This window comes from Zosterops lateralis, assembly GCF_965231275.1.
Source record: "Zosterops lateralis genome assembly, chromosome: 4".
NCBI classification, from domain to species: domain Eukaryota; kingdom Metazoa; phylum Chordata; class Aves; order Passeriformes; family Zosteropidae; genus Zosterops; species Zosterops lateralis.
Genome location: NC_139765.1, coordinates 23,822,163 through 23,845,944, shown reverse-complemented (window position 1 = coordinate 23,845,944; position 23,782 = coordinate 23,822,163). Strand labels below are relative to the sequence as shown.

The 23,782-nt window shown below is 41.8% G+C and overlaps 1 protein-coding gene across 1 annotated transcript in view; it reads right to left on the bottom strand.

Annotated features, from left to right (window-relative positions):
- The window catches only part of CACNA1I (calcium voltage-gated channel subunit alpha1 I), a gene marked incomplete at both ends in the record, with an annotated part of 160,586 nt that overhangs the window by 58,817 nt on the left and 77,987 nt on the right, over window positions 1–23,782 (bottom strand). The window contains one exon of the mRNA XM_083860601.1: window positions 7,438–7,535. Coding sequence (XP_083716727.1) covers window positions 7,438–7,535 — 98 coding nt within the window. The remainder of the gene's footprint in view (window positions 1–7,437; window positions 7,536–23,782) is intronic.

Here is a 23,782-nt window from a genome sequence, read left to right as displayed (position 1 = left end):
ATTGATTTGCAAACCCATCCAGCATCTTAGTGAGTCAATAAATCTTCTTTGTACTATCCTTGGCTTTGTATCAGTTTTGATTTCCTCTCTGCCACTTCTCTGCCTCATCCTACACACAGAGGTGCACCAGGCCTTCATGTGCTGTGCCTGGCAAACCCTACCACTTGCCTCCTGTGCATTTTTCTCTCCAGCCCCTTCTTCTTCTTTGTTCTCATCTCTATTGATCATCATTCTGCTCCACTCCTCTTCACACCTAAACCTCAGGATAAAGATTTCCCTTTATCCTGAGCATGTCCATCTAATTTAGAGCTTGACTGACTTGATAAAGAGCTGCACATACAGGATAGTGCAGCTCTGAGTAAAATTCCATCTCTGATGTGTCCCTGTCTTGGAGGAGAAGCATCCTTTAGAGGCATGCTCCAGGCATAAATCACATTTCTTGATTCAGTGCTTTGCTCCATTTGGTTGGGAAGGGAGGACATAGACTGAACTTGACCAAATTGGTCAAGTCCATTTCCTGTCAGCCTTTCTCCATTCTTTCCCTGCCCACCTGTCTGGGACAGAGCCTACAGAAAGCTGGCTGCTTCACCTTTAAATACATTTCAGTCACACAGCCTGATCAGGGAATGAACAGGGCTTTTGTGACCACTTAACTTTTTTGTATGAGCTCTGCAAGAGAACATCACTCCTGCGCCCTTACTAACCTGCTCAGGCTGTATGTGGATAAATCCGTGTGTATACACATTTGCACATGGTTGAGAGTGTGATATATATTGACAGAGCACCCCATACAAAGAACTGTGAGTTGGGTAAGTTTAAATATTTGGAAAAATCAACAGTATCTGAGTTTCACCTACTGCTTCACAAATCAAGCTGAGAGGGGGAAAAACGTACTTCCAAAAGAGTAATTTGGAAGAGTACATTTTTGAAAGAAAATCAGTGCTGGAAGAGAAGAAGCAATGCCTCTTGCAAAAACACTGAAGCATCTGAAGCAAAGACCCCATGGGGGACACTTAGAAGAGGGATTTCATAATCTGTTTGCATTTCCAACTACTAGGACAGGACTGTGTCTGTCAAGTGTGCTTGGTTTTTGTCTGATCTAGCTGTAAATGAGACTGTTTTACAGCCTAATATATTTCAGTCAGAAGCTCATTTCACACATGCTCATCAGTGAAATTAGTTCTTCAAAAACACATTTAGAGAAGTAAATGTCATCACTTTTACCCCATGGCAAGTGCGGGGTTTGTAGATGTCTTACCCTGTTTTGGGCACTGTTACAGTGCCAAGCACAGGTACCTTGGTGTGGAATACAGATTTAAAGCAGACATATACAGGTTAAATATCTGCTTTTCCCATTTCAGCACTCAGATGGTTCAGATTATTTTTATAATAGTGCTCTCATCTAGTGAGATGAGTGCAGAGCTAAGAGTTAGGAGATGTCCGTTGTATTCTTAAGTCTGCTGGTGACACTGAGTCCCACTAACCTGGTGTGAGGCGTAAGAAAGACTAAAAATAACAAACCATGGTTTATATCTTTGGGCTCTGTAGAAGAAAAGGAGGAAACTTCAATCTATTTGGACCCATGAAGCTACAATAATTACAATCATTAAGAAAAATGGAACTAGACCGAGATTTTTATACACAGCACTTGTACTAGGGAAAAAAAAGCTATTGATTGAAATAAAAACAATGCAATAGTTATTAAAACATTTAGCAAAAAGAGAAGGAGGACAAGAAGAGAGGAAAGCATTCTTATACTAGAATGGCATGATTAAGGATTCCTGATTTTTAGAATTTTTGTCAGGACTCAATATGGGAAAAAAACTAAATGAAACAAACCATCTAAAATTAGGCAGTACAAAGCTGTATTAATATGCATGGGAAAAGATTATTTTTGTTCTGACTGAAAAAATCCCACATTTAGAAAAAGCAGAACTTCCCACAAATCTGAAATTTTATTTCCTGCACACCAAATAATATGCATATAATGTCATTTTTCTAATACATATAACTCCACATAAATATTACTGTACTTACAGATAGAGTATTAGGACTTTCTACTTGGTAAAGCTGCTTTGCAACAGATTCCTTCACTTCTATACAGTGTACTCAGCTGAAGAAATCTGCTTTCAAATGGTGAATCAGCTAGTAAATTGTAAGTGGAAACCGGAAGACATCAAACATAATGCAAGGGTTCTTCTTTGCATAAGGCCAATGCAACAAGAAAGAGTAAAATCAAGAAATATTTCCTTCTTCAATGTCAAAAACACTTATAAAAAAGATCAAAAATTCAAATTATCAGAAATTATCACAGAATCTCTGCTCAAAAGCAGGCAAAAATAAAACAAAACCAGCCTCCTCCCCCAAACCTTGTGCTTTCCCTTGAGAAGAAGCAACAAAAAAAAAAGAGCCAGCACAAAGCCCTTGAGAAGAAGCAATAAGAAAAGACCCAGCACAAAGAGTAATATTTCATCCAGCAGCCTGCCATACAATTACAAAAGGATACCAACAAATGGATATGGAACTTCTCCCCAAGACTGGGACACAGACATCCCCAGAGCAGAAAGCAACTACCTCTGACTGGGACATGGAGGGTATTTTTTTACTCTTTCCACTTATTCGGTGACTTGCAGGGCTTGTCACACCAGCTCATTGCTATGGAATTGAATCACATGGCAATAAAACCAGACAAATCTCTGATTCTTCATTTCCTGCATTTTCAAACATGACCCCAAAAGGCAGAGTTCCTGGGATTGTAGTCAGGAATGCAAGAGATAAGAGGGAATGTTAATGAAGGTGTGATACATAGTACAAGACTAGGGTGCTTCATGTTTTCTTTATAACACTCCACAGATGGCAGGAGACTAGAGGAATGATCAGGCAGGGCAGAACCCCAGACTGTTTCAGACAGGAAACCTGAAATGGTCAGTAACACATCCTGCTGAGATCTGCAAGAAATGCAATCAATTGGTGATAACTGATAGCTAAAGATCAGTTCTAATCTCAAAGGAGGTTTGAAATTTAGAAGTGTCTCCATGTGAGTTCTCATGAATGATTTGGTTTGGAAGGAACATTGAAAACCTTTCAACCTCCCTGCCATGGACAAGAATACCTTCCACCAGTCCAGTTCCCCAAAGCCCCATTCAAACCAATCTTGAACTCACTTCCAGGGATAGGGCATCCCTTGGAAAATCCCAATTTACTTCCTTTATTTGCACAGTGCCACTTCCTGTGGCAGCGAGTTTTACAGCCTAACTACAAACTGGGTAGAAACTGTCATTCTTAATGGACATTTACCACCTTTTGGTTACACTGGTTTTCCTTTTCTTCAGTCATGATTCAGTGTCCTAGATTATAATGCAAGATGTGACTAGAAGTATGTATTCTATTACCACCTGTTAAAACCAGGTAGGGCAGTGTTCTTTATCTTTTCTACAACCCATCCTACCTCCAGGGGATATCTTCTGTTAATGGGCCATTAAGGCTCACTGCATGGCTGATAAAATTACATCATCACATTGTGAGATGCTCTACCCAGTGGGAGGAGCCAAGCATTCCTACCTGGATAAAATCTGAGAGTCAGAACATCAAGGCAGCCTGTTTCCACTGGATTCCCAGAGGAAGATTGGACACATCTCACCACCACTGGACCTTCAGAGGAAAACTACACCCTTCAATTGCTTAAACAGAATCACATCTGTCACTCCAGGAAGACTTAATTGTACTACTACCAACACCCTGACCAACAGAGTGCCAGGTTGTATTCTTACTCTGTCAGTGTTTTCTTTTTTGTTTGTTTGCTTTTTTGTACTACTACATTTGTGTTCTTAATATTCCTAGTAAAGAACTCTTATTCCTACTCCCATATATTTGCCTGAAAGCCCCTTAATTTCAAAACTATAATAATTTGGAGGAAGGGGGTTTACATTCTCCATTCCAAGGGAGCCTCCTGCCTTCCTTAGCAGACATCTGTCTTTCCAAACCAAAACATTCAGAGGGACTTTACATCCTTACATGCATCGTTTATACCATAGATAATGAATACAGCACTGGCAAATAGAATTTGCCAACTCCTTGTGGAATATTGTTTCAAAGCCTCAGTAGTGTCACTTTCACTGTGTGTGAGGAAGGGCTTTCAGTAGAATATTATAAATAAGCACACATAAGCAGAATTTAGACACATCCGATTTGGGAATTTGGACGTTTGAACTTCAGCCTTGCCCACCTGCCAAGAATATAAAATAAACTTATTTAACTTTTTCCTCTGCTACGTTGCTACTGTTTCCTTAGAAATTCCTTCTGAATTTCCTCTCTTCTAATTTTCTGGTATCACCTTTTTTTTTTTCCTTCATGTAGTACGAAATTTCTCTCAAACTTCTCCAGAAATTTCTCACATAAATATGTGGACTTTTCAAACACTGGCAGATTAGTAGAGTTCTTTAGGCACTAAATAATCTACCTGACAGACCACTTGAGCACTCTTCCACTCACGTTCTAATCAGTCAGGTTCCAAATAATTTTGTTCATTCTTCTGATAATAAAGTGCCATTATTTAGTCCACACAGCCAGACTCCCCTGAGAAAATCAGTTTTTACCTGAGTGTCCATGTGGAAGCCTTTGAAATGTCCAAGGTGAACACTGGGCCCCCCTGTCCCATCACAGCCTTTTGAACTTGGCCAAATATCTGCCTTTGGGATTAACCACCTCCCCCACTCCTTGCTTCTCCCCAGACATCTCACACTCACAGACACGACCTAAATCTCCCTCTACCTCCTGCTGTCCTATTTCCCACTTTCTTTTGTAGCACTTGCAACACCTCTAGCTTGGTATCATCAGTAAATCTCACCAACAGACTTTCCTCTTGCTTCAGATTAGTAATGAAGAACTTTAAAAAGACATTAAAAAAAGATTTGTGGCCAAAGGTCTTATTAATTATGTTTGTTGTAGCCCACTGGGCACCTTCTTCTAATGCAGCTCATTCCCATTTATCACAAGCCTTTGTTTACAGCCTCTTCACTAGTTTTCAGCCCTCAAGTCAATGCTCCCTCTCCCAGGGAATCCCGTTTCTTTCTCTTTTTTTGTTTTAATTAATGGCAGGATGTCTTTCTTCCAAAATGTTCTCTGTATATAACCACAGATTTATGTAGCAAGAAAAAAATACCTAAAGGTTTAACCACAGACTGGAAATTAAAACAGCATCAATTTCATATAGGTATATTCTATACTGATGAAAAGAGCAAACAGGCAGTGTCAGGCCAGGGACAGCCAGGAGAAATTCAATGGCATCTGCTCTGCAAAGGCCAGGAAAAATTATGGAAAGTGTCTCTGATGCCTCTGAATGCATGGAGCAGATCCCTGGTGGATCAGTATAGACGTCGCTCATGCTGTTCCTCCCTGGAGCAGCTCTTGGCTGTTCCAGGAGATAAATAGCAATAATAGAAAGCCTTAAGTTTCTGCCAGGCAAGCTCTCCTCCTGACCACCTTTGTCCAGCAATTTAAATGGCAGACATCTGAAAGAGTTAACTGGATATCATTCCAGATTTTTCTATTTGCCTCCAAGGTTGTGTCTACCCTGATAACAGGGAGCAGTCTCTCAAAGCAGTCTTTGAGCACAAATTCATGGCACACCTGATGAAGCAGGGAGGAAAGGACGCTGCACAATATGAGGATGGTGGTGCTTTCACATAGCTGCCTATATCTTCCTGGAATGGCTTAGCCTGCCATGCACAGCCTCCAGGCTACCCCTTTGCAGAAATGTCCTACCCTTATGCCTTACATTTTAGCTTTCCTACTTTCCAGATTCTGTACTGCATTAGCATATAACTCTGAACTTCATATAAAGTGTTAGCAAGTTCTCTTCACAGGGTAGTCAGACAAAACAATCCTTTTCCTGCTCAAGAATCAAGGACATCGTTGCAGCTTCAGGCCCAAAAAGTATAAACAATGGCAAATTGAGGAGTGCAAACTGGGAGGATGGGACTTCATAACGTGAAGCTGTAACTGGACAATTAACCCCAATATGTAAATGGACCTAAACTTATAAATCTGTGAAAATTTGTGACCCGTCGTCCATCTTGTGTGTAGCCTCAGCTGGGCTTTTGAACTGCCCAAGGTGTATCCTTTGAAGGCTTTTTAATAGGTACCTGCTTTATTCCTTGAACACTGTCTAGCCTCTGTTCTAGGTCTCAAGGCATCAACCTCGATCAGGGCTGGCTTCCAGCTTTTCTCTCTCTGGAGAAGGGCCAGAGAGATGGAGACAGACTGTGGGAGTTGTTTTGCTAACAGTGAATAGCCAAAAGCTTATCTTGAACCTCATCTTTGTCATCCCATGATGGATCTGTTACATTCCTGGCTGTTTGCTCAGTGTCACAACCAGTGTCTCTTTTGCCTGGTCCTCTCCTGCCATGCTGGGCACACAGGACTGTGCCTCAGTTTCTCTTTCACACCTTTCAGCACCTTCTGTTCAAGGCTATTGCTCAAAGATAAAAGTGCATCCAAGAAGAGGGACAAGATCCTTTTACAGAAGAGCTTTGCATGAAGCCAGAGTCTCTGAAGTCCACCTCCACAGCATGTTCAAGAAATAGGTGACATAATGAAAATTACTTTAGCACAAGGGAAAGCATATGATGCAGACTAGGAAGTCAACTGTGCAAACTTTCTCAGGTCTGGAAAAGAAAAAGGAGCCTCTGAGTTTGAGAGAAGGATTATGAGACCTCTGGCGAGGGCTTAGCCACTGCAGATAGCCTGATCAGGGAGATTATGGAGAACAGCAAAGAGACTTCCTGCCATTCTGTAAGACTGAAAAACTTGCAGAAGAAATGCCTAAAGTCTCCCAGGGCTGACACATCCAGGCTCAGGCACAGCCCTAGCAGCCCCAGGCCTGGCTCACAAAGGAGATAGCTGGCACAAAAGAGAAAATACAAAGCGCAAGGTGAGGAGGAAAGAAAAATTAGTTGATGCTACATGCCCCTAACCTGTAACAGCATGAAACTTTTTCAGATGTGAGGATCTTGAAGATCTTGTGAAAGCCTGTGCAAACTAATTCTCCTTGCTTCTTAAAGCTCATCCTTCTTCAGACCTCACACACAGGCCTTTTTGAGGCTACAGACATCATTAAAACTGTGGTGTCTTTCAGTAAGACAAAGAAAAAACACTTTCATTTACTGCATATTGTTCACCTTCAGTTCTTGAAGTTCCATCAGTGTGGCGATGCACAAAGGACAATCAGGGCAGATATGCTGGGAGACTGTTGTTTTCCTGCTCATCCAACAGCACCTCTTGGCCCTGTGATGTGGAAGAACCTGCACACAGCCCTACAGAAGCCTCTATTCATTTTGTACCTGAACCCTGCTGGGACAACACCACCACAGGCAGCCTTATTGATCATGTCCTCCTCAGAAGCTGAGCTGAGAGGTGTGGAAGGGAAGCACAACTTACTGGGCACACGGTTGATAGCTTTCAGGGGTCTCAGGACACGGACAGTACGGATTGCAGACAAGTTAATGTTTTGGAGATCCAGGGAGTATTCCACCATCCTGCAGAAGGGGAAAGAGAGGGAGAGAGAGAGAAAAAAGAGAGAAAAAGGAAGTTTAAAAAAAATCACAATTTTGGCTTGAGCCACAGGTTTATCATTTCTTCATTGAAAAGTTTCTGGAAGTTGTGGGGATGAAGCCTGAGCTTCATCCTGGCACTCTGGGCCAGGGCCCACATGGCCATTGCACATGAGGCCAGCAGGACAAGAGCTGTGTGGCCAGTTTTGTTGGGAGTTACCTGCAGCACAGTGGGGTGCTCCCTGTGTACCCCTCATCTCCCACTGCAGGGTATGGTCTCAGGATGCAGCTTCAGCTAAACCTGTTTTATCTCACACAGAAATAAAGCCTCTTACTTAATTATTTTGACTAGGTGGAAAGGTTTCCCCCATGGCTGTGAATCACTCCTTTTTGACACCAACCAAGAGGAGGAGAAAAACCTAATTTTAGAACATATGCTAGACCTTATCTTTCCTAACCCAACAACATGTGCTGTAAATAACCTCAAAGTGCAAATAGCTGTGACTCATGCATTGGCTTTGCTGCAAGAGCAGCAGGTGCAGGTGACAAAAAGTGACCTGGGCCAGCAGTCCTTAGCCCAGTGTACTCTTCTCACCCAGTATGGCAAATGGCCTGTCTCTTTGAAAGCATGGTGGGAAACTATTATAATGATAATTTATCCTGGCCAGAAATTTCCACCTGAGGACCTCAAAGCATCTTACACATTTTCATGTTTCAGAGGTGCAGGAGGCCTCCAGGAAGACAAGGGCTGTTGTCAGCAGCTTCCCTTGATTAACTCTAATCTGCACATGGGATCAAGAGGATGACAAAGTTGGCAGGTGAAATAGCAGCAGAGTCAGGACAGGAACTGCTTCTACTGAATCCCTTCTCAGACATGAATAATGAAACTACACAAAGTTCCCTTTTCCTTGGCCTTTTAACAAGACTCAAGAGAGATGAAGGGGTTGAAAGGACAATCTTTTATTGCTGCACCCTTTCTCAGAACAAAAACATTATAATTTATACAGAAAGACCCACAAATCAACCTAAAGTTTACCCAAATCCCCCTGACCAGGAATCACTGAGAATTAAATGAGAGAGCTAAAGTGAGACACTGAGAGGGAAATGGGGTACAGCCAGTCTGTAAAAAATAATCAGGAAGAATCATCAAGTGAAATGGAGCAGTGGACTGATCCTTCTATTGATTACCCTCCATTCAAGAGGACCTTGAAGAGCTAATACCTGGTTTTCTGTCTACACCTTTCATGAAGGGGACTTGTCAGAGTGATAGATTTTCAAATATGATGGGGTAAACCTGTCAAAGTGTTGCGATTATCCTCTCTGATCCTCTGTTTCTTTCTCTCCCTCATTCCTTTCAGCCTGTTCTCTCATGCACTTTTAGAGTAATTGCATGAAATAATTCTTCCTCTGAAATGCAGTGGCATTCATTTACCTCCCTGGAGCTATCAGTTCCACCTATACCAAGTACAGAAGAGACAAGGAATTTCATGCAGATAATCAAAATATTCCCACTCCCCTCAAAAAAAAAGCCCGGACCCCAAGCCAAGCAGAAATGTTCAACCAGCCTACAGAAAGAATTAGTGATAAACAGAGGCTTAGGATCCAGTCAGATGAAATTGGGAAGTAGGTACAAAAGGAGGAGGAACACACAGAGATAAAAACACATGGACATGACTACAGGACATCTCTGTGTGGTGCAAAGGCACACAGTGAAAGGGCCTTGAGTAAGCACTGACCAACCTTGCTCCAAATAAAGCAAGATTGTCTCATCAGCATGTTGTTGCTCCAGAATTAGACAGACCTACTGAAACTTTGGAATTACAGTTACAGGCAAAGCACACTACAGACAGAATTGTAGTGCTCCCAGGACATGAGCTAACAGCTCTTCACAGAGGGCTGACACATAGAAGCAGCTTCCTGACTGAAGGAGTCCCCATGCTGCAGTCTGTTGTGGGTGTATGCATAAGCACAGAAACATAAAGGCCTCAAGTTTGGTGAAGTCCCACTGAACTTCTTTTCCTCTCCTAAAAACACCCATTTCCAAACTGGGTTCCCTTGAAGACAAAAAACCAAACATATTTTTGAGCAGTAGCAGAACAACCCAAAACAGAGTCAAATGCCAAGTAAGCTGTTGGCCCAAAATACATCTAATTTCAAAAAGTTTTTGGGTTTTTTTTCTGAACTGTGAGGAGCCAAATGAGAAGTCCTGAATAATACTGTGATCCTCAGAGAAACCAAGCACAGGGGAAAAGCACAGTGCTAGGGTGACATGAAATCAGTGGGTGAGGTGACAGCTTTTCTTAGTCTTAATCATGCAAGATTAATTTTAAAATATTTTCAAACCATTTGGGCTTTGTCCTCTTGTGGCTGCAGCATGTGAGTAACCTTAACCAGGTGCACATTACTGCCTTCTCCAAGCTGAAATGAGTTTGCCACCTATGTAGGACTGTCCCTGTGTCACTAGAAAATTATCAGTCGTCCAAGGAGTGACCATGGGTCCTTTCAGCACAAGACAAATGGTGCCTTAACTCAACTCTGTGGTTCAGACAGCAGCAAGCCAGCCTCCTGCAGCCCTCAGTGTCCAGATTCACTGCCGTTACATTCCAGTGTAGCCAGACAAAAAAGCTGAAAAGAAAATCACACTGCCAGGGAAAACAGCAGGCTACTCCCAAGTATGGGTTAGGAAAGGGCAACTACTAAATCTTTTAGAGAGCGACTTGTAACAAAAATGAACTCAGCCCTAGCAGGCCACCGGGCTTCAGCTCAATTATCACACCCCTTCTGCCTGCAGGTCTTCCTGAGACCTTCTGGTCTTGGCTGTAATAGCAGAGAAATCCAGGATGCTTAAATCGCTGCAGATGAGATATTACTATTGTAGTCACACTCAGATTATATCCAAACAACTTCAATACAATTCCAGTGTAATTTTGAATTAGGGCCTCTCTTTTTCTCCTTTTCATTTCTAGCAATCACTTCAGCATCAGCTTATGATCACTCTTCTCTTTGTGCAATGGTAGCATGCCCACACAAAGCAGATGACCAAGTGCAGTGAAATTCCATTGATTACCAAAAACTCACCCATCTTTTGTATACGTAAAACTGATAAATCCAGATGTTACCTCCATTCTCTAATAAAATAAAATCTTTAAGTGACTCTGGTGGAGTCTCCAGGCACCTGCAGCATTTCAGGGGTTGCTAGCCCAGCTCTCTTTGCTATTATAGTTCTCCAGCTAGCCCTGTTCCCCACAGTCTATAAACTGTGGACACTTAACCTGCTCTAGGTTTTGGCTCTTAATACCATATGTGGAGGTGATGCCAGGTTGACACAGAGTCAAAAGGACTCATGGCAAAAAGTGATTCATCACAAGCTGTCAGCAGGTTTATGTCAGGAGGTTCACATTTCCTGCGTCTAGGGATCTTGTGGTGGTGGGTCAGGTGTACTGCACTTGTTTGGACTCGCGGGCAGCTGGGTTTTGGATCCTTATCACATCAGCAACCTGCAGAACCCTGTGCTTCCTGGGTGTTTGTAAACCAAGGTAATGTTACAGTTAGTACAAAATGGTTGCCACCTATTGAACTCCAGCAGAGTCCCAGGTTCCTTGTCCTTGCCTTGTAGCAGCTCAGTGCCATGAGCAAGGGTAGCCCCCATGACCTGACTACCCTTCATCTTGTTCTCCTCTCTTTCTTGGCTACTTTAAGCATGTCTTGTTAGTAAACACCATAAATTCTTTAAGGTCTAGGGGTAGCCAGGCAAAGTCTAGGATGTGGGAAGGGGAGGAAAGGAAAAAAAGACTGTGCTGGTTTTGAGTCCTTTCTGTTTATCATGAAGGAACAGAGTGAAATGCATCTATTCTGAGGGAAACAGCAGTTCATTTCTGGCATCACTAAAGTATTTTGTGACCTCCTGTGTGAGTGGGTGAGTGGAGGGACAGGTTCAGAAGCTTAAACTATGCTAAATCAGACAAACTTCTCATCTGTGATAGAATTTGAGCACTGAGATGTCAAGATAATTGAATATTTACAGTAATTCTTCCCTTGCTAGCAGTTCTCTTTTCAAAACCTTACACATGAAACTCTTCTGGAAGGAGAGGGAGTGAGGCACAGGCACACGCACAGGCAGTGTCCTCACACCACACAGCTCAAGACTGATGCATGTTGGGAACACAGTCAGGGTGAGAAATGGGACAGGGGCACTGGCTGCATGCATGGGGTTCATCCTGCAGAAGCAGAGGGATGCCTGGCAGACACCTCTCCATTTGAGCTCTGCCTCCCTCCCCACTCTCAAGGCATCGCACCTGCTCCCTGCCTCTTTACATCCCTCTGAAACATGCCTGCCTGCAATATTTCCACCCCTCATTTTAATCTTTCTTCTTAATTCCCACTTTTTCCATTTGCCCCTTGACTTTCCTTCGTATTTTTCCATTTAGGTTAATCTGCTCAGCTGAACACACAAAAGATCTGGAGTTAAACAGATATGAAACCAAGCTACTGCAGGGAACAAGCGAGCAATTTGTTAGCACACTGACCCTGTCCAGAATGTGCCTGGTCTCGTGTACCTCTGTCCTGTGTCACGCCACTGGAGCAGACAGCAAGTACACAGGGACAAGGGGGCATAGAAACCTTCAATGCTCGTAAGGCTTTAACAACATCAGAATAGCTTCATCAGCTACAGCTTAGCACTTATTTTGTCCTCTGCACCTGTGAGCTTGAGAGTGGGATTGGATCTGCCTTGGCACTCAAGAGGAGCAGCACTCATTGTTCAACAGCAGAAATGCACAGCCCATGTGGCTCTGTGCCAGGCACAGAAGTGCAGACTGATCAGCAGGATGGAGGAATAAAGCTAAGGCTATCTAAAATAGACATAGTGACAATACAAAAGCCACATAAGGAATCCAGAAAATTCAGACTTCATATGCTGCACATGAGACCCAAGATAATATACTTATGCAATGTCTGGCCAGATGCTACCTTGCAGTTACATTTTATGAAATTCATTATTAAAACAGTTCAAACGTTACCATTTACCTCTTCATATTTACATCTCCTTATACCTTTATTAAATACTTTTTAACTTTCCTAATCTTGGCTTCTGAATGTCTTTTTGCTGAAAATTAGCAGTCAAGAAATGGTATTTAAAACTTACTCTGAAATCATTCATGAAAAATACAGAGGCAGTATTTTCTTATTACACAAAGCCAGTATGTTTTTGTCAAAACCCCTTCTCTGATAGAAGTTTTCAACTGAAATCTTATTAACTGCAATCTAATCAATTCATATTTTTTTTTCAAATAAATTTAGGTTTGGCACTGAAGCCAAAAATTTCATGTCTGGGACCTTCTAGCTGTAATTTCAGATTTGCTATGAGTCTCTGTGGAAAGTGAAGCTTTTCCTGCCCATGGACTTCCATTTGATCCCTACATCTATGAGCACCTGATGTGACCAGGGCAGAAGACTTTAGTTGATCTCTGCTCTGAATTCCTTCAGCTTCTCAGCTATGTCAGGGCTCAAAGACTGGTGTGTATCTATACTGTAGCTAGATGGGATTTAATCAATGTCTTCTGTATACAGGAATATGCCTTTCTGTCCTCGGCTCCGTGATCTGGCAATCATATTTATCAAACTGGAATTTCTACTATTTTGAAGATCTAGAACATAGGAATCCATAGGAAAAATTAGGACCATCAGTTTTCCCTGGCTGAAATTTTATCTATGCCAAAAGTTGGAGCTGACATCTCTCCATTTACCAAAATGTCTAGCCCCTGATATATGAGTTCAGATCTTCCACCTGAAGTTTGTGGGGTGGTGGGAGACTGATTTACCCCTAAATTGTTCCACTTCAGTCATACACACCAGGATGAGAAGAAGGTCTCACTGCCTCTGCTCTGGCTTCAAAAACTGAAGAAAAGAAGAACAAAAGAAGAAGCAAAGCTAGTATTTGCACTGGACAATATATTCCAATGGTCCCATATCTCCCCCCTGACATTATTGAGCCACCTTGGCGAAAGGAAAGTAAAAAAAAGGCATATGCATCACTAGATCCATACAGGCCTAGTCCTCTGTGGCAGAGGTGTAGCAAATGGGCAGGAAACTTGGAGAACAAGGCTGGCCAGAGACTTCGTCAGCTGAATCTGTGTTGTGGAAAGGGAAGGGAGGTAGTAAAATCCACTTACTGCCATCCACAACTGCCTGGATAGTGGGGACCAGCAGGACTGGAGTAACAGCAATGAGGCATGAGGAAGAGCATACAGATAGACAGGAAAAAGAGTATACAGATAAAGGTCTAGAGCATGGGGCACCTGTGGCATTAAAGACACCTCCTGTCATCCCTTGCTAAGTCTGGACATACCTGAGCTCGTACACAAAGAGAGTTGGAAGATTAATCCAATCTCTTGTAAATCCATCTGGACATATTAGAAGCAGAATCAGGAGATTTTGATGAGGCTTGACCAGACACTGAGCAAGAGTAGGGGCTATTGCTTCCACTCAGAATCTGCAGCCACAGGATGCAGCACATAAACCAGCAGATACAGACAGGCTACTTGCCAGCCCAGCAGGGCTCCCAGCCAGGACCTTTTTTTTTTTAAGATTTCTGCCCATACCCACCATTTTGCTCTACAGCTGGAGCCACATCTTTATTTTCCCCAAAGGTCCAGCAGGCTATGGCAAAAGTTAAAGACTGTTTCATTATTTGGACCTGATCTTTTGCTATGTGGACATTGTGGTGCAGAAGGCATAGGGCTGCCAGGCAGATCCCACCACTGACCCTCCTATCAGCTCTCTTGGGATACATAGATATATCTATATAGATAGAAGAACAAAACTGTGCATTTGCACCTATTTTGCACAGTTTGGTGCTTCTGGGGCCAGGCTTCAACATGCACTCTAAACAGATGATCCAAAATCCTTTCAACATCTACCACAAAAAAAGTGGAATAACACAGTAGGCCTCTAAATTGCTCTGCAAACCACAGTGTACTAAGCTAAGTAGTCCTGCTTATCTCTTTTAAATTTAGAGCTCATTATGCTGCAAAACGACAACTCCCTGCTGATACAAAAACTGAAAGACAGAAGTTTAAAAAAAGAAGCCTTGCTAGTAAACCAAGAAATGCGAAAATTACACTCTTTTTCCCCATTTATAAAATATAATAATAATAAATAATCTATAATTCTGTTAGTAAAAAGACATTTCCTTAGAGAGTGATAGATCAATTACTAATTGCACAGCCAACTCCTGAGTTATGATGCTTCATATTCCTAAAAATGTAACCTCCAGTTACAATAGGGGGGAGTTGCAATACTCCCCTCTCCAGTACAAAATATTTTTTTACTTGTGTTTGTTGTTTTTTTGGTTTTTTTACTGCTGTGCAAGCAAAAGCTGCTGAAAGCTTCCAGAGTCTGTGAGACTGGTCCCTTGCTGCCTGGAATGTGATTATTTCACACCCTAGAACACTCAGATTTCTCTCCAAACTGTGTACTAAGAGAAAATGTCAGAGTCTCTTAATAGTTTCAGAGACATGATATGAAAAGACATAAGCAGGTTTTCACACTGTGATAAGAAAGCCAGAAGGACTCTCCAAGCTCAGATGACTGAATGCAAGTGATGGGGCCTCACTTTTAAAAAACAAGAGTCAGAACACAGGCTCTGAGCTCTGTATTTCACTGCTTAGGGAAAAAAAAAAAAAAAAAAAAAAAAAAAAAAAAAAAAAAAAAAAAAAAGAATGTCTGCATTTTGGTCCTGTAAACCCTGCTGGTTTTACCTTTTTTACCTTTTTGAGGGCGTTGTGTTTTGTTTTTTTTAAAGAAACCTAATAGTCACATGGTAGGGAATTAGCATTCAGGAATGCAAAAAATCAGAGGCAATAATTGAGAACTACACATTACAAGCAGGGTAGTGCTGCCTCCTTGTTTTGATTCTTCTCTGGTGTGATTCATTTCGTTTTGATGACTGCTTTCATTTCAATATGTTGCACATATAGGGATAGCTTTACTTGGAGAAAGCAAATGAAATAATTAGTATCATTAAGGAGGAAAAAGAGAGTGCATGTTTGAGGGGAGGGCTGTGCTGCTGCTATTTCTACCTTTGGTTAAGATGCTATTTTTTAGCCTGCTGCTTGCTGGTTTCCATCTTTTTCTGATCATTACTTGAAACACCTAATTGCTATATTTATTACAGTTTTCTTTAACTTGCCATAATTTTATAGAGACTTCTATTTGGCAAAGAACATTAGCTAACTAGGATTTTCTGAGCATTCTGCTGTTTATCCTGCTGCTAATATGTATTTAATGATCTGAGATTTTAAATCATAACTTTAAATCATAACATAAATTTTAAATTCATAACTATGCAAATTCTGGCCAGGTCCTCGAAGGACTGCAGCTATTTGAAAGTAAAGAAAAAGCAGAAGATTGGCAAAATTTCCCCATCTCATGAGATTAAGACCAGTTGGTGTATTTCAGGCTAATAGACATCTTCCCAGTGTGGAAGGGCATCACACAGTGATGGATTTGTTTCTTGGAAACAGGTGGGCATTTGAGGATGGGGGGTTGGTACCGTACATCCTTCAGAGAGCTGCCAGTTCCCTTTCCTAGGCTGAAATTTAGAGGGATGAACATGGGGCCATAAGTGCTTTCCATGTAAGGAGAAAGTTGGTGTTCACACTGATGCTGCACACATTTGAAAAGCTTGAATGGATGAATTTGGGAAGCATCATCACTCCAAGTTTTTGGAAAGAATGCTGTATCTAGGGAATTATGGGAAACAGAACTCAAGGACAGTAGATAACTATCAGAAAGAAAATGTAAAAGTAATATCTCAGTTAATAGAAATACTTTCCAGACTCACAGTGTGGAAGCTGCATAAATGACTCTGAAGAAGCAACTAGCCAAACGGCACAGAGAGTGAGAAGTGTTCTGCTCAGCTTAAGGGGCTGTCAGGCTTGCCTCAGAAGAGATCTTCAGCTGTACAAAACCCTTTCCAAAGGCTGCATAACTACTCAGAAACGAAAGGAGGCTTTGGAAAAGAAATGAAGATACCAGGAGAGCTGTGCTGCCATACTACAGGTGAAACTAAAAAGCAAATTTAGGAAGGCTTTCAGACTTCAAGGACAGTATTTACCCATCATGATGTGTTTTGAAACTATTTGATGTTTTTATCATGATGGATAAGAAAATATAGATATGTCTTATCTATCTTATAGATAGATAAGACATATTATAGACTTGGATTTGTGTCCTATTTTGAAGAAGTTGGACAGGAAATATTCAGCTGAACTCCTTAGTGGACATTCTGGCCAGTAGGCAAAAAGGTGATGGAGTAATTTGGTAATGAAGTGCTGGCTTGGCCAGCCACATAGAGCATGAGACTGGCAGAGAACTGGGTTAATCTTGTGCAGAAATATTAACCAGCATTTCACTAGAAGAAAAATTAGGTTTTAGAAAACTGAAAGACCAGTCAGAAGATTAAATAAAAGACCAAAGGGGAAAGTGATAAAACTAGGAAAAAGAGTTAATTCTTCCAGAACCTCCGTGTCAAGAACAAAACTAATCAAGGCATTAAAAGATGTAAAGAAGAGAAAAATAGTGTCATCTCTACACCTGTGCCAGGGGCCTAAGGATTAAAGAGAATAAAAATTGTTCATTTTATGAACATAATGCCTTAATGGCATTAGGAAGGCCTGGTGGGAAAATCTGCATGAAAGTAACATTAAAATCGAGGATTTTAACCTAGCAGGGAGGCTCTAGTGGACAGAAAGAGAGGGAGAGTAATACACTCTGTCAAAAATGGCATTTTCTAGTACAGAATCAGGGACTAAATACTTACAGATAAATTTTCTGCCATACAGAGAATTCCTCCTTGCTAGAGAAATGGGCTGACAGGAGCCTCATGAAATTCAACAGATGAATGCAAGGTCCTGTATTTGGGCTGGACTGATGGACAGTGGTGCTGCTGAAAAGGAGCTGCCAGTCCTGGGGGACAGATCTACACAGGGAAGGACAATGACATACCAACCTGCACCAGTCAGACTGCAGCAGGCAGATGAGGGAGGGATTATGCCCCTTACTTTGCACTTGGTAGACCATGTCTAAAACAGCACATTCACTTTTGGCCCGCCAATAAAAGAAGTTGTTGATAAATTGAAGAAAGTTCAGTGGAGGGTCACCAAGGTGCTCAGAGTTGGAGCATTTGTCCTGTGAGGAGAGGCTGAAGGACATGGGCTTGTTTAGCTTGGAGAGGGGTTGATTTTGGTGGGACCTAACAGCAGTTCCTTGCTACCTACAAGGCAGTCAGTGAGATTAAGCCGGAATCTTCATAGTGCCACATGGCAGGAGAACAAGACACAACAAACACAAAAACAGGGAGGAAAGAGAGTTTCAGACCAGTAACAGAGACACATCAGCGTTGGGGCTGGGATGGTGAGAGATAGTGCCATCTCCATCTGTGGTGGGTCAAGATTTGACTGGAAAACTCTAACTTGAGTTTGCTGTTGATCCTCCTTTGAACAAGACTGGAGACCCCACAAGACCCTTTCCAACCCTGATTATCTATGATTCTATGATGTGATTAGGTATGTCCAGATCACGCAAGAATACAGGCTGACCAGCTTTCTTGATAAAATCACTCTCCCAATCCACCTCTAAGAATTAAATCTGAGCAATGCATTGGGGGTACTTAAATCTCCTTGGAAGTTCTCAGCCTTACAAATCACAGAAAATTGTATTCAATAATGGAAGACAAGTTCTTTAAAAAAAAGTATTCTAGAACTTGATTGCATATGTTATGTCAAACTCATGTAAGCTCATCAACAGTACCAGATATATCTGGTGGATTTGAGAGGCCATAGAAAAGAATTTGAAAACATACAGAAACAGCCATAAAATCATTTAGATTGGAAAATGCCTTTAAGATCACTGAGTGCAACTCAACCTAGCCAAGTCCACCACTAAACCCTGTCCTTAAGCACCAGTCACATCTACATATCTTTTAAATAGCTCCAAGTGTCAAACTAGTCAGACTTCAATTCATGAGCTGTGGAGCACAATCAAGTGGTGTTTAGGAATATTTATCAGGTATCCAAGAAGCTTCAGGAGAGACAAGAAAGGTGAACAGGCTAAAAAGATAGTACAACATAAGTGAAAGCAAAAGCAGCAATGTAATAGCAGGAGAAGGGAAAGTGATACCCATGAACATAAATTAGGAGGTAGACTTGTAGAAAATTTGTAAGAGAATGTAAGATGGTCTAAGTTTTGGAACAAGAAAAGAGAATTATCACTAACAGTGTAAAAAAGGCAGAAAACATCAGTTAAAAAAAATAAAAAAAGTCCTCTGGGGAAGGTCAGATGATGTATATGCACCATTGATCATAATCAGCTAATTTCAGCTCCAGCTGTGATCAAGTATTTCAGCTGTGCCCAAATAGGGATTTTCTAAGATAAGCAAGCCTGGACAATCTGTATGCAAGAGTTTTAAAAGAGACAGCCAGAAAATATCTGGACCAGATCTTTTTTTATAATTTTTGATTAGACTCAGAAAACTGGGAAAGCATCCAGGGGTCAAAGGAATTCTGATGTTGTGCCAGTACACAGTGATCTCAATGACAGGAATGATGCTGGTGACAATACAGTAATGAAATTGTCAATACACATCTTGGATAGATTATGGATTAAAAATGGATAGCAAAATTAACCATACTCCATACAAGTTTAAGGAAAAATAGACATCATCGAACTAATGTACTATAATCTCTTATGAGATTACAAGTCTGGTTCACATAAGTAATTAGGTTGATATGGCTGGAATGATATGTAATCATCATGACATACATTAGCTGGAGAAAAACTAAGTAATAAACCTCACATGCAACACTAAATGGGGATTCATTTGCGAGCAGATGTACTTCTGTAATACACAATTCTTGCCACTCTGTTCTTTATTTATTTATTACAACCTGACAGAAAACTAAAAAAAGTCACTGAGGGATTTTGCAGTTGAGGCATATTTTTGGAAGAACAGAAAAGAAATGAAGATGACAAGTTATAGAACAGCATGAACTGCTTTGGAAATGCAAATAATATGTATTCCAGTGTGAAAAAATGGAACCAACATACATCTGTGAACAAAGTTTACTGTTCCTCTCTTCAGAAGAGGAGACAGAAAAAAAACCCAAACAAACCAACCAATCAAGCTTGGAGGCAATTAAGAAAGCAGCTGAATGAATTGATAGTGAGGTGCTGTGATTGAATGGACAGGCTACTACAATACTTGGCTATAGGATACAGGAAATTTCAGGCAGAAATAGTAAGACAATATTAGTAAGGCAACCAACGGCACTGAAACAGACTGAAGCTCTGACAGAATGCTGGGTCTTGTTCTGAAGTGCACCATTTTAAAAAGCTTTTAGTAACACTGCAAGAATATCCCAAAGTGCCAAAATACCCAAAATCTATTCCTCACAACAAAGGTAAGGACAGGATGGAATTTGACCACACTTTGAGATCTACATGGCAAACTCCACTGTGATAATGAAGAGAGGTAAAGACCGCATTCTGTGAAAGACAGACCCTCTCCTCAGTCAATGGAATTCAAACAACAAGTAGTTAGAGAAAGATTTTGGGCATATTTTTGGGGACACACGTGTAATCACAACACCACCACCCCACCACCCCCACCGTGTAGTGAAGTCCTTTGTCCCTTAATTTACCTAACATGTCCCAGGGATGCCACAGAATAGGGCAAAGAGAGAATTCTCACCACAGATGGTTAATTACAGCACTTGGATCATGAGAGGCAGAAGAACCACTCCCTACATGGAATTCATGCCCCCAAGGTCAGGGAGATCCTCAGGTCAGATATATAAAGGGATGACATCTCATTTCCTAGAGAGACAGTGGCAACATCTCCAACCTCGTGTGAATACAACTGTTTCCAAGAATAGATTGAGTAGGGGCAATTGTTCACTCTCGTATTGCTAGAGAACTGCCTGGCTTAAAAAGTTGATGAGTATGAGCCTAGAAACAAGTGACCCTCCCCCTAAATTCACACACATATTGACTTTGGCTGACATTTCCAATCTGATTAGCTTTCTCATTATCTCAACTTTGAAACCATCATACACTCTCAGCTTGAGAAAGCTGCCCTCTGAAGTTGTCTCAGTTCAAGCTCTCCAAACACACCCATCCCTGTGGGAAACAAATGACAGCAGACAAGACCTAATCATAAATGGAAAGGAAGAGGGACTCCCACCAGGACAGCTGGTGGTGACGGGCACAGTCTGCTTGAAACATCTGGGAACTTGCAACCTCCCGTCACCAGCAAGTAGTTGGGAACGAGAGCATCAACAAGCTGAATCTGCAGCCCTGGTTTTTTTGTGCACACAAGAGCATTGGCACTCTTCAAACCAAATTGCTTCATATGATTTTTGGAGCTCTGAGGGGAACAATGAGGGAGAGCATTAACTTATAACTGTTGTTTTGGGTTTTTCCCTAACCTATTCAGAAAAAAAACACATTGAAAGAGGTTAGGGGAGGAAGTGTTCAAGAGGGGAGAAAATTCTGGTGATGTCAGCTCCTATCACCATGGAAACTGAATATTTTTAGTGACAATGAAGTCTTCCTCCTTGAGCTGCTGGGTTGCTGGGGCAAGCAGGGCAAGGGCACACGAGGGAATTTAGCTAACTAAAATTACAGCTTCTGGCTTTCCAAGGAAGTGAAGAAATAACTACAAATACATGTACATACTGAATACATGGTTTATGTAATCAAAAAACTATCTGGGGCCTTAGCACCAAATAGTCATTATCCTCTTTGATAAAACATGCTGTCAGGCAGCAAACTAGATGGAGACATCTCAGCTGCCCAGGAATGCCCCACAGAATGGGCCCTGCCTGCACCTTGCTTTTCCATGCTACAGTCTATTCTTTGCAACCTCTGCTATCTTGCTGGTGTTTATTTGGAAAGGGAGAAGGGAAGAGGAAGGGCTGGGTAGTACAGCCTATATTCTTGAAACTGAGAGAAGCTGCATAGAGTGTAGGCTTGGCATTGCTCCCCAACATCAGGGACATTTCCTTAGGAGCCAAGTTTATGACCTCCTTTACAGAAAACAAGAATCCAGGCTTATGGAGGTTAGGGGATTTCCTGGGGCTATGCCTTGGAAGAATGTCCCCTACACCTGAACCTCTCCTATGGACCCTCTGTTTAACAGACAGGTTGTCAGTCAACCCCAGTGCCGCACCCCCCTGTTGGCTGTTACTTGGCTATCATTTAAGGCAGTTGACCTTAAATGATTAGGGTTTAGCAGTTTCTCTGTTCTTTGTAACCCCATTGGTTTACAGCCCTGTCTGTTTACCCTTGTGTTTCTCTATTGGTCATTAATCACCCTCCTCCCACTCACACCTCTCAGTGATTGGTTGCTACTGTTAGCTCCACCCCCTTCTACCCACATATAAGCCTGGGTCCTCTAACTGTCGGCATCTTTGCTTCTGGACTCTTTTGGTGTGGTGGACTAAACCCCACTGGATTTCTCCACAAAGGCTCTTCCTGTCCTCCCTCTTCAGCAAGTTACCTCTGGTGTGTGTGGGTGTGTGATTGCTGTGCGTCTGCCCAGACACCTTCCTCTGGGAGACACTTGCAGGAAGTTGCAGCGAGTCACAATTGACCCACGCTGCAATGCAGGATGATGAAAAGGAGAAGGCTCTCAAAGAAAACTGATTTGCCTCTAATCAGGATCTAACTCCTGGCATGGAGAAGATGTGGAAGACCTAATGCTAGGTGTCCTCCCTAAGTCAGAATGCTAAGGCAGTATCTGGACAACATGGCTTCAGTAAGCTGAGGCCATGATCCAGGTGTGGAATCAGTAAGGATAAAGGTTGAGGCTTACATTTAAGGTTAATCAAAAGCCTGCAGTATGTAAGGAGAAGTTAAAGCCTTGGATTTGATTTAAACAGTGCAGACAATTTTAATGAATTTCAAAGAATAATGAATTAATAACCACAAGCTTTTATAACTCAAAATATATAGTCATTAGTTCTATATTACTAAATGGAAAAATCTTTCTTTAGCAGAAGTCCTTTGAGATCAGATATTCTAGTGAGATTACTATAATTTCATTCTCGTATCTCATGAGAACAATTGAATAGAAATCATGAAACAAATTTCTTTCAGTTTTGGACCTGAAATAAAAAATCCTCCACACAGATTACTTCATAGCTAAGGAGTCAATTCAAAGTCTCCTTGGCATTAAAAGAAGCTCAGATATGAGCTTCTTTTCCCTGGTACTGCTATCAGATGCACAAAAGACTGTGTCTCTCCTCAAATTCCTACCAGTAATGGTGACAGAAGAAAATGTGTAAGGGAGTTTGTTCCCTTCTTGTCTAGGCAGTGTGGATTTCACTTATTTTCTGCATGAAGTATTTGGGCTTACCCTCTCTCATTTAGTGTTGCCCCACTGATTTCACCATCTCTTCAGACAGCAGCACTCACATACCATGCTTGCAGGGACCCTAGGCAGAAGAAGACTCCCAATTCCCAAGCCTTTTTACCTCATATGCTGGTTTTCCTGTGCCCACCTGGAGCAGAGTCTCCCAGCATACTGCAGCATGTCACCCACACAGAGGAGCACCATGGGCTCAGCTCCAAGGTCCCCTTTTGAAACCTACCCAGCTTTTCCTTCCTCAAAGGCTGCTGTGCTAGTCTTCTTTCCCTGCATCCAGTCTCCAGCAATCTTACCACCCAGTAGCTCAGGCTAGAACATACAGTGATCTGGCTTTTCTCAGCACCCTGTCTCAAGGGCTTTAACTGACATTCCTCATGTCAGTCCATTTTAAATCAGATGTTAATCACAGCAGGCTCAGCTACAAGAAAGGTCTTCCCATCTCACACATAGTGTGTTAATTTAGAAAAGCCTACAGCTTTCATCTGCTTGTCTTCCTTTCTTGCACAACCTGGCCGAGAATCAGCCTTCAAATCTTTACAGCTGCACTGAATTTGAAAATCTCTGCTTCTCCCAGAAGCAAACAATTATCTGCTCCTCCAGAGGAACTGACTTTCAAGTCTTGCAGTAGAAGAACTCTGTCAAAAGCAAATATAAAGACAGTGCTGTTCCTCACCATGAGGGAAAACTCTGTAAAGTGAGATCAAACTCACTGCTAGCTCAGTCACTAATACATGCACTTTCAGTCAACAGTGGAGCTGGTAATTCCTGGCCAAAGGAAAAGAAAATTGAGGGCTTCTCTTGTTCA